This window comes from Rhinolophus sinicus, linkage group LG06, assembly GCF_036562045.2.
Source record: "Rhinolophus sinicus isolate RSC01 linkage group LG06, ASM3656204v1, whole genome shotgun sequence".
Lineage (NCBI taxonomy): Eukaryota > Metazoa > Chordata > Mammalia > Chiroptera > Rhinolophidae > Rhinolophus > Rhinolophus sinicus.
Window position 1 is genome coordinate 135931705 of NC_133756.1, and position 15040 is coordinate 135946744.

The 15040-nt window shown below is 33.6% G+C and overlaps 1 protein-coding gene across 9 annotated transcripts in view; it reads left to right on the forward strand.

The window, feature by feature from the left end:
- GAS2 (growth arrest specific 2) overlaps positions 1 to 15040 on the forward strand; it is a 133266-nt gene that overhangs the window by 43281 nt on the left and 74945 nt on the right. For all 9 annotated transcript variants that reach the window (XM_019742609.2, XM_019742614.2, XM_019742608.2 and 6 more), the window contains exon 4: positions 6985 to 7126. In XM_019742609.2, the coding sequence (XP_019598168.1) occupies positions 6985 to 7126 (142 nt within the window). The remainder of the gene's footprint in view (positions 1 to 6984; positions 7127 to 15040) is intronic.

Genomic DNA, 15040 nt, shown 5'->3' on the forward strand with positions numbered 1-15040 from the left:
TGCTGAAGCTCAAGGCTGAATTTTACATCACTTTTTAAAACTTCCTTTTGCTTCAGTTTTCTAACAAACACATATTTAAATTTTACTATGTGCCAGGCATTATTTCACAAAATTCCCATATAAACTCCTAGCTCCATCTCAGTATCCATATGGTGTAGATGCTATTGTTATGCCATTTCACAGGTGAAGTTACTTGCCTGAACTTACACAACTAATAAGTGAAAATTCAGGATCAAACCAGGCAGTCTAGCTTTAAAATTTGTGATTGTAACCACTCCACTTTGTTTTTCCTCGCTGGAGGTAATATACAAGGTACGGCAATTAGGTTTGCGAACTTGGCTACTACACGCTTATGTTGGCAGCACTGTACAAATAGCTCAGTAAGGTTTTATAACTTTGGTATATCAGTGTCTCATAGCTGTGTTTCTGTCGATGTGTGGTGGTGTCTTACTGAGTGGTGTTCATGATTGTTGTTGCGTGTTTTTGCGTGCCATCATGAGAATGTCTGAGCTTGAATTAGGTCAACAAACAAACATTAAATTTCTTGTTAAACTTGGCAAGAGTGGAAGTGAAATCAGGGACATGTTAGTCCAAGTTTATGGGGATAGTGCAATGAACAAAACAGCAGTGTATAAATGGATTAAATGTTTTTCTGAGGAGAGAGAACACGTCACTGATGAACAGAGGTCAGGGCAGCCAGTAATGAGCAGAACTGACGAAAACTTTGCAAAAATTTGTCAAATTGTGCGTCAAAATCATCGGCTGACTGAGAAGCACAGCAGACCAAGTAAACATCGATAGAAAAACAGTTAGGAAAATCTTAACTGAAAATCTTGGCATGAGAAGGGTTTGTGCAAAAAATGGTCCCAAAGGAGCTCACTGATGAACAAAAGCAAAGGAGAGTAGAAGTTTTCGAAGACCTTTTGGAGAGGCAAGACGATGTTTTGAGCCATGTTATCACTGGTGATGAAACACGGGTGTACCAATATGACCCTGAAACAAAGCATCAAAGTGCACAATGGAAGTCAGCCAATTCTCCATGACCAAAAAAGTTCTCTCAGTCCAAATCAAGAGTCAATATGATATTGCTAAACTTTTTTGTTATCAGAGGGATTATTCATTGTGAATTTGTACCAACTGGACAAAAAGTTAACCAAGTTTACTATTTGGAAGTACTGAGAAAGCTGCATGAAAAAGTTAGATGTAAATGAGCTGAACTTTTCGCCAAAAATTCATGGCTCTTGCATCACAACAATGTACCAGCTCACACAGCACTGTCTGTGAGGGAGTTTTTAGCTAGTAAACAAATAACTGTGTTGGAACACCCTCTCTACTTACCTGATCTGGCCCCCAATGACTTCTTTCTTTACCCGGAGATAAAGGAAATATTGGAAGGAATACATTTTGATGACATTCAGGACAGCAAGGGTAATATGATGAGAGCTCTGATGGCCATTCCAGAAAAAAAAGAGTTCCAAAATTGCTCTGAAGGGTGGAGTAGGCACTGGCATCAGTGCATAGCTTCCCAAGGGGAGTACTTCGAAGGTGACCATAGTGATATTCAGCAATGAAGTATGTAGCACTTTCTAGGATGAGTTCACAGACTTCATTGCCTGACTTCATAGTTGTGTGTCTCAGTAACTATATAAAGGGGCAACTATTGGATTTGATGGAAGTTGAAAGACATAGGGACAGTATTAGTTAGAGGGAAACTAGTAAAGTGGTCAAATTTTGGACTCTCTTAAATGTCAAATAATATCTTTAATTTCCCTGTTATGAATGTGTTATCTAAGATGATAACCACAAGCCACATGTGTCTATTTAAATTTAAGTTTAAATTGATAAAAATGAAATAAAATTTAAAAATTAGTCTCCAGTCACACAACGGTTTAAGTGCTCAATAGCCATATGTCACTAGTGGCTACTATTATGGTTAGTATAGATATGGAATATTTCCATTATGTAGAAAGTTCTGTTGCAAAACTATTCTAAAGGTGAGGCTCAAGTTTAGGGTGAAGATAAAAGTAAATTGTCAGTTTTTTCCTGAGTCTTGTACCCGTAACAGAAAAAATGAAATGTTTGCAAGAAAATATGAGAGAAGGAAATTCTAGACAATTCAGTATATTTCACTTGCATTGATGACAATGATAACCTTTCTTGAACCCTTACTTCTACACTTAATTTATATTATTTAATTCACACTCATATATGCATAGCCTATGAAATGCATGGTTTCTGTGTTCATTGAATAGAAGAGGAGACTTAGGCACAGAAATATAGAATGGTTTGTCCAAAATATCATTGCAAGAAGGGGACATAGCTGAGTTTGAGGTCAGGTGTTTAGACTCCAAAGCCCTAGCAGGTGATTAACCTAAATGGTAATTGATTGAATTAAAAGCTTTTAGAAGTAAATTTAATTTTTTTCTTTTTATTGCAACCTAAATTGGTTGTTGCATGAGGGCATGGGGAGGACACTTCTGGAATTCAAATCATTCTCTTACATGTTAATCATTCAATCTGTAAGTATGTTAGGGGTGAAAAGTACATATCACCCCTGGGTCACTCCTGTTGAGAGATAAAAAGATAAACATAAGACTCTTGGTATTAGAAGAATTAATATGCACCCTATTGTCTACATATACATGATCCCAATGGTTTATTGGTAGTCATTTCTCATTTTGCTAACGTGAAATACTGAATTTCACAACATGGAGGCTAGAGTATAGTAACATGACCCTTGCTAGTGACTAAGTGAGCCTTGATATCTACCCAATCTCAGTTCAGCTTGGCAACTAATCACTACTCATCACTGTGTATTCAGTAACTTTCAAAAATAGTTGGAAGGTGTTACTTAAATGTTTCAGTTATGCATTTCCTAATTTATAGGAAGCATTTTATGTATAATTTTATTGTGTATTTAGTGAAGTTTGAAGGCCCTGGAAACACATTCCTTGGGAATGTAAAAACTCTAATACAGAGTGTTTGCTCCTGCCCTCATGCTGGTTATGATCTAGTTTGAAGGGTTAAGTTTAACCTTTTATTCATGCATTCATCAATCAAGTTTTGGGGACATAATATATAACAGCATTGTCTAGAAAAAACTAATATAAGTAAATAATTAAAGATGATATAGAATTTAAATACTGTAGTAGTCCTTTGGAGTGCTTAGCAGTAAAGGGACCACTAATATGGAAGAGATATTAGATGAGCTATGTGTGGAGGTTCTCTATAGAATCCCCACTGCTTTAGATCTGAAGTATTCCTCTCCATATCTGTGATCAATTTTTCAGCTATTCAAGTACATACTTCCATAATTACTCAAGGCAGTTCTCTATTCTAAACCTCTTCTTCAAGATTTCCTTGGCAAGGTGAAAATTGATTGTATTCAATATTTTAGGTTGTTTTTATTTTATTGACTGATATTAAAGAAAAGATTCAGAGCTAACTTTTTCTTTCAGAATTTTCATGAGAAGCCAGAAATTAACAAATTTCTTTAAAAATCATAGAAATGGAAGAGAGATAATTGCTAAGGTTTTTCAGAACTTTATATTTTTGTGTAAAATGTGTCAAAAACTTTTTTAAGTTCCAAAGGTATTGAGTACTGATGTTGTTGAATCATTTAATCTTTAATTCAAGTGAAATCAAACTTCTGGCCTAAGACTCTTAATCATAAATGGCACATCAACCCGGGGAAGACCCCTGGCCCTTTGCTTTCTGGCTGGTATGCAATCAAGAAGAATATCGCATTCTACACGCTATGTGCTACTGCTCTCAACCAATAAGTAGAGATCCTTACTCCTGGTTACATGTGATTACCTTTATAGATACTGAGTATAAACGTTCATTACTCGTTTGGACTAATGGGGATCTTTAAAAATTTTACCAAATTAAAAATTTCATTGGATGAAGCTTCCATTCACACTGTTTAGTTTCCTAGTTTTCAGCAGAAATGGAAGCACTAAATCTAACAACTCCAGAACAGAAATAAATGCTCAATAAATCATTTAAATGCCAACTTATCAGATCAGTGTTTCTGTTGAATTCCTCGGGATTGAGAATTCCCAACTTATGAAATATCACTAGCCAGCTTTTATTTTATTTGTCCTAAAATAACTTTCAAGTCTTCCAATACAAATGAATTTTAAAGAAATACTTTGATTCTGGTGTACGATATGTAGATGATTTTGTAAGGACTAACAGGCTTGTAAGGAGAAAAAAATGGTATTTTCATTTATATGCTTAGTACTTGTACTTGTAAGTTCCTAAAGAGTAGGCTGAACAGTTTTTGAGTACGTGTCACTTGTAGGTATTCTCTCAAAATGTGTCCTTTGGTGGATTAAGTGTCAAATCAATCTCTAGCTTCTTTAGTGCAATGTGGATATTGTATTCCTTTTTGCCAGACAAACCATGTATCTCATGTCCTTAAACATGCCCTAGCTATGTGAAATATTTTATAGTTCCTAGGTTACAGTTCTTGTATGCAAATTCATTTATCTGTTTGAAGTTGTTTCACAAGTTATTTTTTTCCCCACCCAGGGATAAAGGTGGTAGATCGTAAAATGGCTCAGTGTTTGAATCCATTTATGTTCTTAAAGATGATCATTGCGTTATTCACATCAGAAAAAGCTTCATGGTCACCTCATGGGATATTTTTTTCAGCAAATACTCTTTTTTAATGTTTTGGCTGACATAATTTATCTATTTTGATTATTTAATCTGCAAATATTGAAAAGACAATCAAAGTCTGAAAGTCCTACTACTTATTTTGGAATTATGTAAATGTGTGTAAATGATCCTCTCTGCATCAATCACCATCCTCAAAATAATTACTAATATTTTTATTCATGTCTCTAGAGCTTTTTCTAAATTAACATAATATAAATAAATACATTATTCATATTTATCATACAGCATATTTGTATGCAATTTAACTTTATATGTGGCTGTCTGTATTGAGTGTGTATATATACACATATATACCATAAAATGAAACTGTGGTATATATGTTTGCAATTTAGTTGTTTCTGATTAAGAGTGTATAATGAACATCTTTATGGTTCAATACATACACATTTATCTTCTTTTTAATGATTGCATAGAGTTCCCTTGTATTTGTATACTGCATAGAGAGGGTGCCAAAAATGTATACACGTTTTAAGAAAAGAAAAAAAAAAACTGTATTAAAATTGTAATACTCAATATATACCAGTAACAAAAGATGAATAGTCACGTGTATACATTTTTTTGGCACTTCCGGTATTATTGCATAAACTCTCTCTTGACATATTCTTATTTCTGTTCTTTTTCCTTGTTCAGTCACTGTTGCAACAAATATACATTTTTAAGCACTAATGCTATTATATGTAGGATATATTCTTAGACGTGAATGGCTTGATTTAAGGATATGTGTATGTTAATTTTAATAAATACTGCTATTTGGTGTTTGTGAACCTTTTTATAAAGGAGATATTATACTGTACTATTTTCTGATTGTTCTTACAATTCAGATAGGAACGCATTTCTTTGAAAACTATTACTTAACCAGATTGGTTAAGAGGGCGTTACTATATAGGTAATCCCATATATGATTTATGCCTGAAGTATATATATATCTATATATATATATATATATATTTGTGTATTCATGCAAAAATTTTGATTATGTCTACCCTAAATCAAATTTAGTCTGTAACAAAGAGATGGATTTTGAGATTGGACAGTCACAACCTTTAAGTGATGTAGCAACTGAGTGTTCCAGTTGAGTAGCCATAAAATCCGTGGACATGAAGAAATCTAGTAGTAGTTCGATGTTAGTGGGACTTCAATCCACTATTCAGTCACTATTTCATTTTTTATAACCATCTCTGTAAATGAGCTCAACAACTGACAACATTGTGCTTATATTTGCTGGTTCACAGTGAATAAAAAAATATCCTATCTGTGAATTTAAATCACAAAGTGCTTCTCCCTTGATCTTTTTTTCTGTTTGAGGCCCAGATCTTCCAAATCCATGGCTCAGTCTTTCACATACAGTCGCATTCAATGACTTTATGGAATACCATGGAAACTGGTTATATTCAATCAAAGAAAAAAAAAAAAGAAAACATGACTCTTTATAACACTTGGTGTGGTGCCAAGGGACATTTCCTGGCTAAAATTATGGAGACTGTTAATAGACAAGTCTGTCGAGGTTTACATCCTCCCTTATCTTAAGCATTTTCTTATCCCAGAAGAGAAATGATGCAGAATGTAATAATATGTTTCAAGGCCAAATAGCAGAAATCCAACCAGAATTATTTTTGCATTGTATAATATAGCAATAGCCTATGGTCTAAAAGAAAATAGTCTAGAAGAGAGATGGCAGAATGTTATTTTGCTAAAAGATTTTTCATATTTCCCTTTCTTGGTATTGGTGATGTTAGATAATGTTAGACTTGTGATGTTAGATAATTCTGCTGCTCTCTTTTTTACTTTTATAGTTCTGTATAATTTTTATAGTGTGTGTTTATGTATGCACATAAAAATGCAAATGCATGTTATATATGTTATATATAGTATATAGATGCTTATACTATATTGGTATTTCATTCTTCTTTCACAAATAAGAAATACATTTATTAATACTTTGTGAGAAATACTGGTAGACTAATACTTAGATGAAAGAGAAGGCCAAAAAAAAAAAAAAAAGAGGAAGAGAAAGAAAAGAGAGACTCTAAGCATCTAAGCCCGGGAAGGGATTTATGTATATTTATCACTAGATACTGAAAAAGCAATAATATTTTACAGGCACAGATTTTCATAGTCTCTTAATGACAGCTAAGTTTCATTTGCATTTCACTTCATTTTCTATAGTTCTTTACTAACCTGTTTATTAACAGGAGTTTCATCCCAGAACATTTTGTTGACATCCTAAGTATACATGTAATGTGTCGCTGTGATGACTTTGCCAGAATTCCACCAGAGTGAGATTTCTTTGTTTTTCAGAATCTGCCCTTGAAGAAGATTCCGTGCAAAGCCAGTGCACCCTCAGGCTCCTTTTTTGCCCGAGACAATACAGCGAATTTCTTATCCTGGTGCCGAGATTTAGGGGTAGATGAAACATGTCTATTTGAATCGGAAGGTTTGGGTATGTATTTCCTTCAGAATTTTAACTGATAAAAATATCAAAATTATTGCCTTTGTCAGTATAACTATCAAAATTAACTTCTTTGTGTGATGTCATTTCACAGTTTGTTAACTTTTAAAAATTTTGTAGTTTCTCATCAACTTTCAGGTTTGTTGTACATGAGTCTTCGAAGGTCAAAAATACATGCCCTTTTATTATGTATTGCCTTGTGTGTAAAAGAATAGGAACATAAATAACACAATTCTCTCCAAGCTACAATTAAGTACAGACATTGCAAAATTGGGGGATATTTGGAAAACGTAGGGTTAAATTTTACCACCAGGCTCTAACCTGAAGTAAAAAGGTAGTAGCTATACACATTCCAGCCATGAGAGCTCTACTGTCTTTCCACTTCTACAGAAATATTAAAATATAGTTTCCCATAAGTTCTATCTTTGTTGAAGCTAAAGTTTTTAAATTTATTTATTTTTTAGTGAGTTACAAATCAAGCAAGCAAGAAGATTGGGATAATTAAAGATGATGACATATAAGACAGATATATTAGTGCCTTAGGCCTACTCATGTAATTGTGGGGTTTTTTTGTCTTGTTTTGTTTTATGATTGAATTTTGGCAAATCCAATTACCGACCATAGTGTGAGCTTTTGCATTTCTTTGGGAGAAAACATACATTGTTCAGTATTTCAACATTACTTGATACCCTGCCATTAAACGTTTAAACCTCCTACATAAGCTCCACTCCAGTACAGCTCTAATATGGAGAATATTTGAATTAAAGTCCCATTCTAATGAAATAGAAGAAAGGAGACATCTGCGGGGAAGAAAAAAAAAAAAGAACTTTGGTTCTTTTTCCCGAGGCTTTAAAAAAATCAATTCATAAAACCACATAATACCAAATATTAACGTCAAAGTAAGCTGAGCATCTTTCAGAAAGAACAGGTATACAAATTGCCTTCCAAATAGTCAGAATGCCTTTTGCCCCTGGGCCTCACAAAATATTCCCCTGCTGAACCTACGAAATTGATGGTAACAGCTAAAATCTTATTTATTTTGTTGTGCTTAAGGAAATTTGTATTTGTACTGAGAGGAATAGATGTGATATGGAAAAGATTGTCATCAAGTTTCTGAGAATTATCTCAGCAGAGATGAGAAATACATGAGTTTAGACTAGAGAACATTTTATACCTGAAAGAAAAAATAAACCAGAATAATTGTACAGTAGCGTATTATGTGGAATAGTATGCCCCTTGAATATTCATTATATAAATGGACTTGGAGTGTTCTTGTCATTTCTTCATATTAAAGTAAAACGAATTTGGTGGAAGATGTGTGTATATGTATATACCTCTTTTTTAGTCCAGTGTTAATTTTACAAATAGATTTTTAACTTTCAGGTTAATCAGAAATTCTGTGAATGGAAGATTATAAGAAGGAGGTGTGGAAGAATTATTTGTGAAAACATACTCTTGAAAGATCTAATATTCATATATATATATAAAAGATCATATATATAAAAGATCTAATATTCGTATATATATATAATCAAATCTTAGTCACAAGGAGTATACTCTTCATGAGTAGACAAATAACATCATAATTTAAAGTTTTGGAGGACCCTTGCATTACCAAATAACTTCCACATGGGAAAGCTGTTTTATAGTGTATTAATTTGTTCATTGTTCAGATTTTCATTAAAGAAGCATTTCTCAGTGATTACTATAGGCCGAGTGGATTACTAGCTATTAATGTAAATATGATCTTGTCTCGATCTTCTCACTGTCCATGAGTTCTTTTGTTACTTGAACTTATAAAGCTCTCAATTGGTATGATTAAAAAAAAACAAAAACAAAAACAAAAAAACAAAAAAACCACTTTCAATTGGCATCCAAGAAGAGTCAATCTAATAATAATTTTCTCTGGAGTAAATATCACCATTGCCCACGGTCCTAATGAGAATTGAATGCATATTATTTACCTTGATAGCTTTTAAAAATCCCATTCAGATAATAAGTAATGCATTTTATCTTGAATCAACACACCTACAGCGACTTATATAATAATGGTTCTGGGATATAAATGCATACTCTGTAGTATATAAGATTATGTCAAGAAGAATTTTGAGATGGTCTGCTTCTTCACCCTGTTTGAAAAAGCTCACTTTCTAAAGAAGTCCATGATAATTTATATATAATAATTATTGGTTATGTTGTTAATATATCTTTGATTTTGATTATCTTCTATATTATCACTTAGCTTGTACCTTGCAATTAAAATGCATTTACATATCTATGAAACTTTAATAAGACCAAGTTTTCAAGGCTACAAAAATTTAAAAATAAGTTTTAATCTTATAAGTACCAGACCTAAGCAAATAGTTAGGCTTTCTAGTTTGCTGCTTAAGGAAAAGATAAATTTGAAATTTCTGCTGCTCAGAATAGGACATGAAGTGATGGATAACAGGCCCTGGGGAGATGGAAGAAGGGAGTCAATATTATAGCATTGACTTTAGGATTAGTCAGAGAAAGGAAACAGCTGAGCCCGTAGATGTTAATGATAAGAGCAAGGACAATGAGAAATTCCATTTCCCCAAGTGGAACTCTTTCTCCTAGGATTTTTCTGATTATTCACTGTGGGTGAGGAAGTGATTGAGCCGCTGCTGATGGCCTTGGATTCTGTACTTGCAGAATTGACTTTCTTGCAACAATAACACTGTGTACTCTGCTTGATGTCTTTTCACACTTCACTTTTGAAAGGGAATTTAGGGCAAGGTTTTTTTCTTTTATTCCTACCTCAAGATTTCATTTCAGTAGCACACAAGATGAAGAGCACCCTTTGTGTCCTACTGTTTTGAATAGCAAATAAAATGAAAAGATGCCCCGATGAAGGGGAAAAATCTGTTTGAATGAATGATAAGGTAGATCACTATACTGACTGTGTATCAAGAGGCTTCTGTCTTTCGCTGTTCAAAGGTCTTTGCCTGCATAAAGCATCCTTATCTTTGTGGCAACTGATATGCTACCCTCTGTTGAAGTGCTTTTTGTACAATTATTTGTGAGAGGATCTTGATTCTCAACTCACTCAATCTGTTCTCTTTCCACAACAGCTAATGACAAGAAGTCTCACTGGGTGGGGAAGGTCTGCCAGGGATGAACTGGAGAGTATGAACAGCAACTTATTCCATACGCTTCTCTCATGCTTCTTGTCATTTTGATTCTTGGCAGATAACTTTCTATGACACATGATGCAATCACATATAGGGTATAATCTGCGATTTATCTTTTATGGCATTCTTGATCATTTTTCCTCTGTGAAATATCAGTTCTGAGATCATAAGTTCACTAATATCCCAAATAATGTTTCCAAAATGAGCCAATAGAAAAATGGACAAAGGTCGCGAATAAACTATTCATAAAAAAGACTTATAAAAATCCAATAAAGATATAAAAATGTTGGACATATTAGTAATAAGGTAAATGCAATTAAAACTATGAAAAATCAGCGAAGATTAAGAAAATTGTCTGTTTAGTGTGGAGTATGTAGGAAAATGGGATTTTCTGTACGGTGCTAAAGAAAATTGGAAATCGGTATGCCTCTTGTGGAGGGCAGTTTGACACTATATATCAGAGACCTCAAAAGTGTTCATACCCTGTTACTAAGTTGCTCTACTTCTAATAGTTTATCCAACGTTTATCCAAATAAGTAGAGATAGACACCAGAATGTCCACTGAAACATGTTTTATAATAGTTAAAAAAAAGTATGGAAGGGAGCTGAGTCTATGACATTTAGCAATAGCTTAGACAAACTATAGTAATCCATAGATACCATGCAAAAATAATATTATTGAGACTTTAAGGATATGGGAAACTTATGATGTACAATGAAACATGATGTCACACATTTATACCTAGTAAATAACAATAAAATACATGTTGAATTTGAAAAAAGATAAACAGTAGTTGGGTTATAAATGATATCATTTTCTTCTTCAATTACCTATCAACAGACTTTAGACAGTAAACAGGTATGGCATGTAATCTGAAACATGAACAATTAATTTTATGTTAAGATACAATTTGAACCAGTTTGCATAGAGAAGTATTTATGGACACAAAAATGTATATATCAGTGTATTATAAGGTTTATTTTGCATTGTTGAGGTTAAACTGACATTTTAAGTGATTATAAAATTGTATACTGCTACAAGAACAGATGGCAGAGGTCTTTGTGTGCTCTGTGGAGCATACTTTAAGAGTCTACATGTAAAAAAAAAAAAAAAAAAAAGAGTCTACATGTATTGCTCACCTACAACCCCTAGTTGTTCAAACTATGCTGATATAAAAGTCAGTGACTGGAGGAGATTTTCATGTCTTTGATTTATTAATAATTGGTTTCTTTAGATTCCTTAACATATTTAGGATTGCATTTTAAGTTAAAAAAAGATGAACGTGAATGTTTTCTTGAATTTACAAGTGTGTAGTTTATCAGTCTCAACATAAAATATTCCCTCAATAATTATTTTAAAAGAAATGAGCTTCAGCGGGGTGTAAATGTCTATTACATTGTTTTGTTCATCTGAAACTAATTAAAAAAAAGATAAAAAGAGGTGAACTTTACTTTTAATTGTGCAAAAAGAATGTTTAGAAGACTCTAGGTATGAAAGCATTTTCTGTTTTCAGTTTGACAGAGGTGTACACGTTATTAGACTATATTATCAATATTTTTCCTAACAAAATGTAATGATTTTTCAATGGTTAAATACTTTACATACCTTTTCTAAAATTATGCTGAATATTTTGATATGGCTCGTTTCTAATATTTAAATTAAGGCCAGAAATACATGATTTAATCACAGTCTTAAAAAGTTTTAAGTTATTAGTCCTAAAATTGATGCTCTTATATGAATTGTTTCTAAGATATTTTAAGTAAGAAACTACTTAAATTAGTGATACTCTTGTGTGGGGGATTTATTTTTTGTGATTTACTTTAGCACAGTAATTAGAAATTGTCATTATTAGTTTAATTTTCCCCCAGAGACTTATTTATTTTACTTTATTTGTGTGTATTCTGGTGAGCTGGGAGATGAGGGCGGGAGAAGTGGGGGAAATTCTTTAAAAATGCACAATTTTTTTTGCTTGCTGTACTTGTGTCAATATCATTATGTTATTGGATGATTATAGGATTTGGAGGCCAGTGACTATTCTTCATCTATTTCTCTGAGAAAGAATCTACTCAGCAAGAAGAGGGTTTGCTCTTTGCTGTGCTAGCATGCAAATGTGTGTGATGTGCTTTTTATTTTCTGTGTTTGTGTTTGCTGTGTGACACTGTCTTTTGATGCATGACTCTGATGCACAGTTTTACAAAGTCCTTTGTTCTATTGAACATTGGTCAAGCACGGAATTACCTGCAGTATTGGTGTGATGTTGACAAAAAACAGTAAAAAGGATTGTATATGGATTTTTAGACACTTTTTTATTTTATACTTTAAATTTACCTGTTGCATCAGAAAAAAAATCTATGCCTGCTGCCCAGTGTGTGATGACTCCTCTTTAATTGTTGTCTATATTGAGGACTATAAGAGTATTTCTGTAGGGAAAAAAAAAGCTGTATTTTATCAGTATTAATGTAATATAACAATTTCAGAACACCCGTTCAGCTCTGGGTTATTTGTATTCACTTTATTTCTTTCCTAGGAACGGTTTTTTTTAGCCTTTTAGTTTTTTATACCTGTTTTTATAAAGTACGTGATTTACTAGCACCTCAATTTACTTTTTACTTTTGAACTCAGAAACTCTTTCCACATTCAACCATTTGCCATATGCTTGAAAAACATAAGCGAGAACAGTATGGAATCTGACTGAGGGAACAAAATGTCTCCTTGAAATGGTAGATGTTTCAGGACTTCATGGAGTTAGGGTCCAATCAGGAAAGTGGAGAGCTTTTAAGTCTTCCAGGATAAAATGTTCTCTGCATAATCTTCCACAATAATAGCTGTATGCTCAATACTGATAGCTAAACAGTGTACATGTGCTGCTGTTTCTACTGTCCCCAAAACTATCATTTTATAAATGAGAATGCTAGGACCTAGAGAATTAAATAACTTGCCAATGTCGCACAGCTTTTTAATGGCCCAGCTAGGATTTTAATTCAGCGCCATTTTCCTCCAAAAATCATGGCCCTGTTTTACAGAAAGTTTTGCTTTTAGTTAATTTTAGACATTCGTATGATTATTTCAATTAAAAAGAAAGATAAAATATAAGCCAAATTAGAAAAGACTCTTGCCTCTTCCTGCTATTCTGAATGATAGTGACTTAATCCATTAATTTAACGTAAAGTCTGGGTGCTGGAGGAATAACAAGGCACTACTTGTTCCAGGACAGTCTTAACTTAGTGGCAAAGGCAACTAACTACATTTTATTTTATACATCTTCCCTTACTGACGAGATTATGAATTCCCTGTTTATATGATGTATATGGATGTCATAGGCTATTTTTAATGTGACTAGTGATCCTGAGAAATTTGGAGACACACACACACAGTATTCATGAGCTTGCATGATTCTTTCTTGTTTGCCTTTTCTTCTGCTCCTCAACCTCCCTCAGGCCAGTTTGAAGGCACCTCAATTGCTATGCTGTGCCTAATTGCCTCCAATCTTTAAACTCAAAGATTTGTGCATTGTCTTACTGGGAGTCACATGATGGAGAGAGCAGTTTGTGACGATTGCTTCACTTTCTAGGCAGGCATCCTTTGTGCCTTATAGATCCTGGCAGGAGAGAAATGCCCATAATACCCAGGAAAGGCCCGTTCAATGCATGAATTATTTTCCCTCCATTGATCATCATCACCATCATCATCACCACTGACATCCTAAGCATTTATAGAGCATATTTCATATATCAAAGCACATTTGAAGAGTTTTAATAAAGTAGATGTAGGAATTATAACTGATGTTTATTGTAATTGTAGCATTGATTAATACCAGGCTTGTTTAACTTGGGTGTGCATGCTCATCACTGGAGAGCTTTTTTAAATGTAGATTCTGATCAGTAAGTCTAGGGTGGGACCCAGTAATTTGCATTCCTGTCAAGCTCCCAGCTGATGCCAAAGCTGCTGACCTGTGGACCACACTTAAGGAGCAAGGGAGTAACATTTATTGAGTGTTTACCATGTACCAAGTGCTCGTAGCCATAAAATTATGTCATAGGAAGAGGAAGTAGAAGGCAAAACACTTGTTTGAGTGATGAGAAAATGATGCAGCCTGCTCTAGAACCCAATGCTTCAGACTTCTGGTTTAGGGTATCTTTTATGATACCACTCTCCCTGAGTATTAGAACCTGTTCTCTACTCTGGAAAGGTGAGCAGCCATTAATTTATGATATTTTCACAATTAAAGCACCGCCAAAAATACATTTTTTCATGTTTTTTTCTAAGTATAAATCTAAAAATCAGATTCCCTCAAAACCAATATGAACGGTCAGCCTCTAACGTATAGAAACTAAATGGACAGGACAATTTTTCATGCTTTTATTTCTTTGCTCATCTGTTAAAACGTAATATATTTAACTAAACTATACGTTCATGGTCTGATGCATTTTATTCTTGCAGATTCTGTGACATTGAAACGCTACCCCTTGCTTTAGTGGAAGGCCTCATTTTCTATTCCTGGAGCTCGCAGCATTCTCTTTGACATTTGATGCCCATGAGATTTTTATAGAATCTAGGTTATAAGATTGAGCCTCTTGCCACATATTTTTGAATAGGGAATCTCTGTTACTTTTCCCAGAGGTGTTCTGCATTATACTTTTCTTTGAAATGGTTTTGATTATTTAAAAAGAAACCTCCAGTGATAAAACCTTTTGCAAAATAATGACCATTGACTACAGAGCTCTTTATTTGTTGTAAAGCGAATTTGTTCAG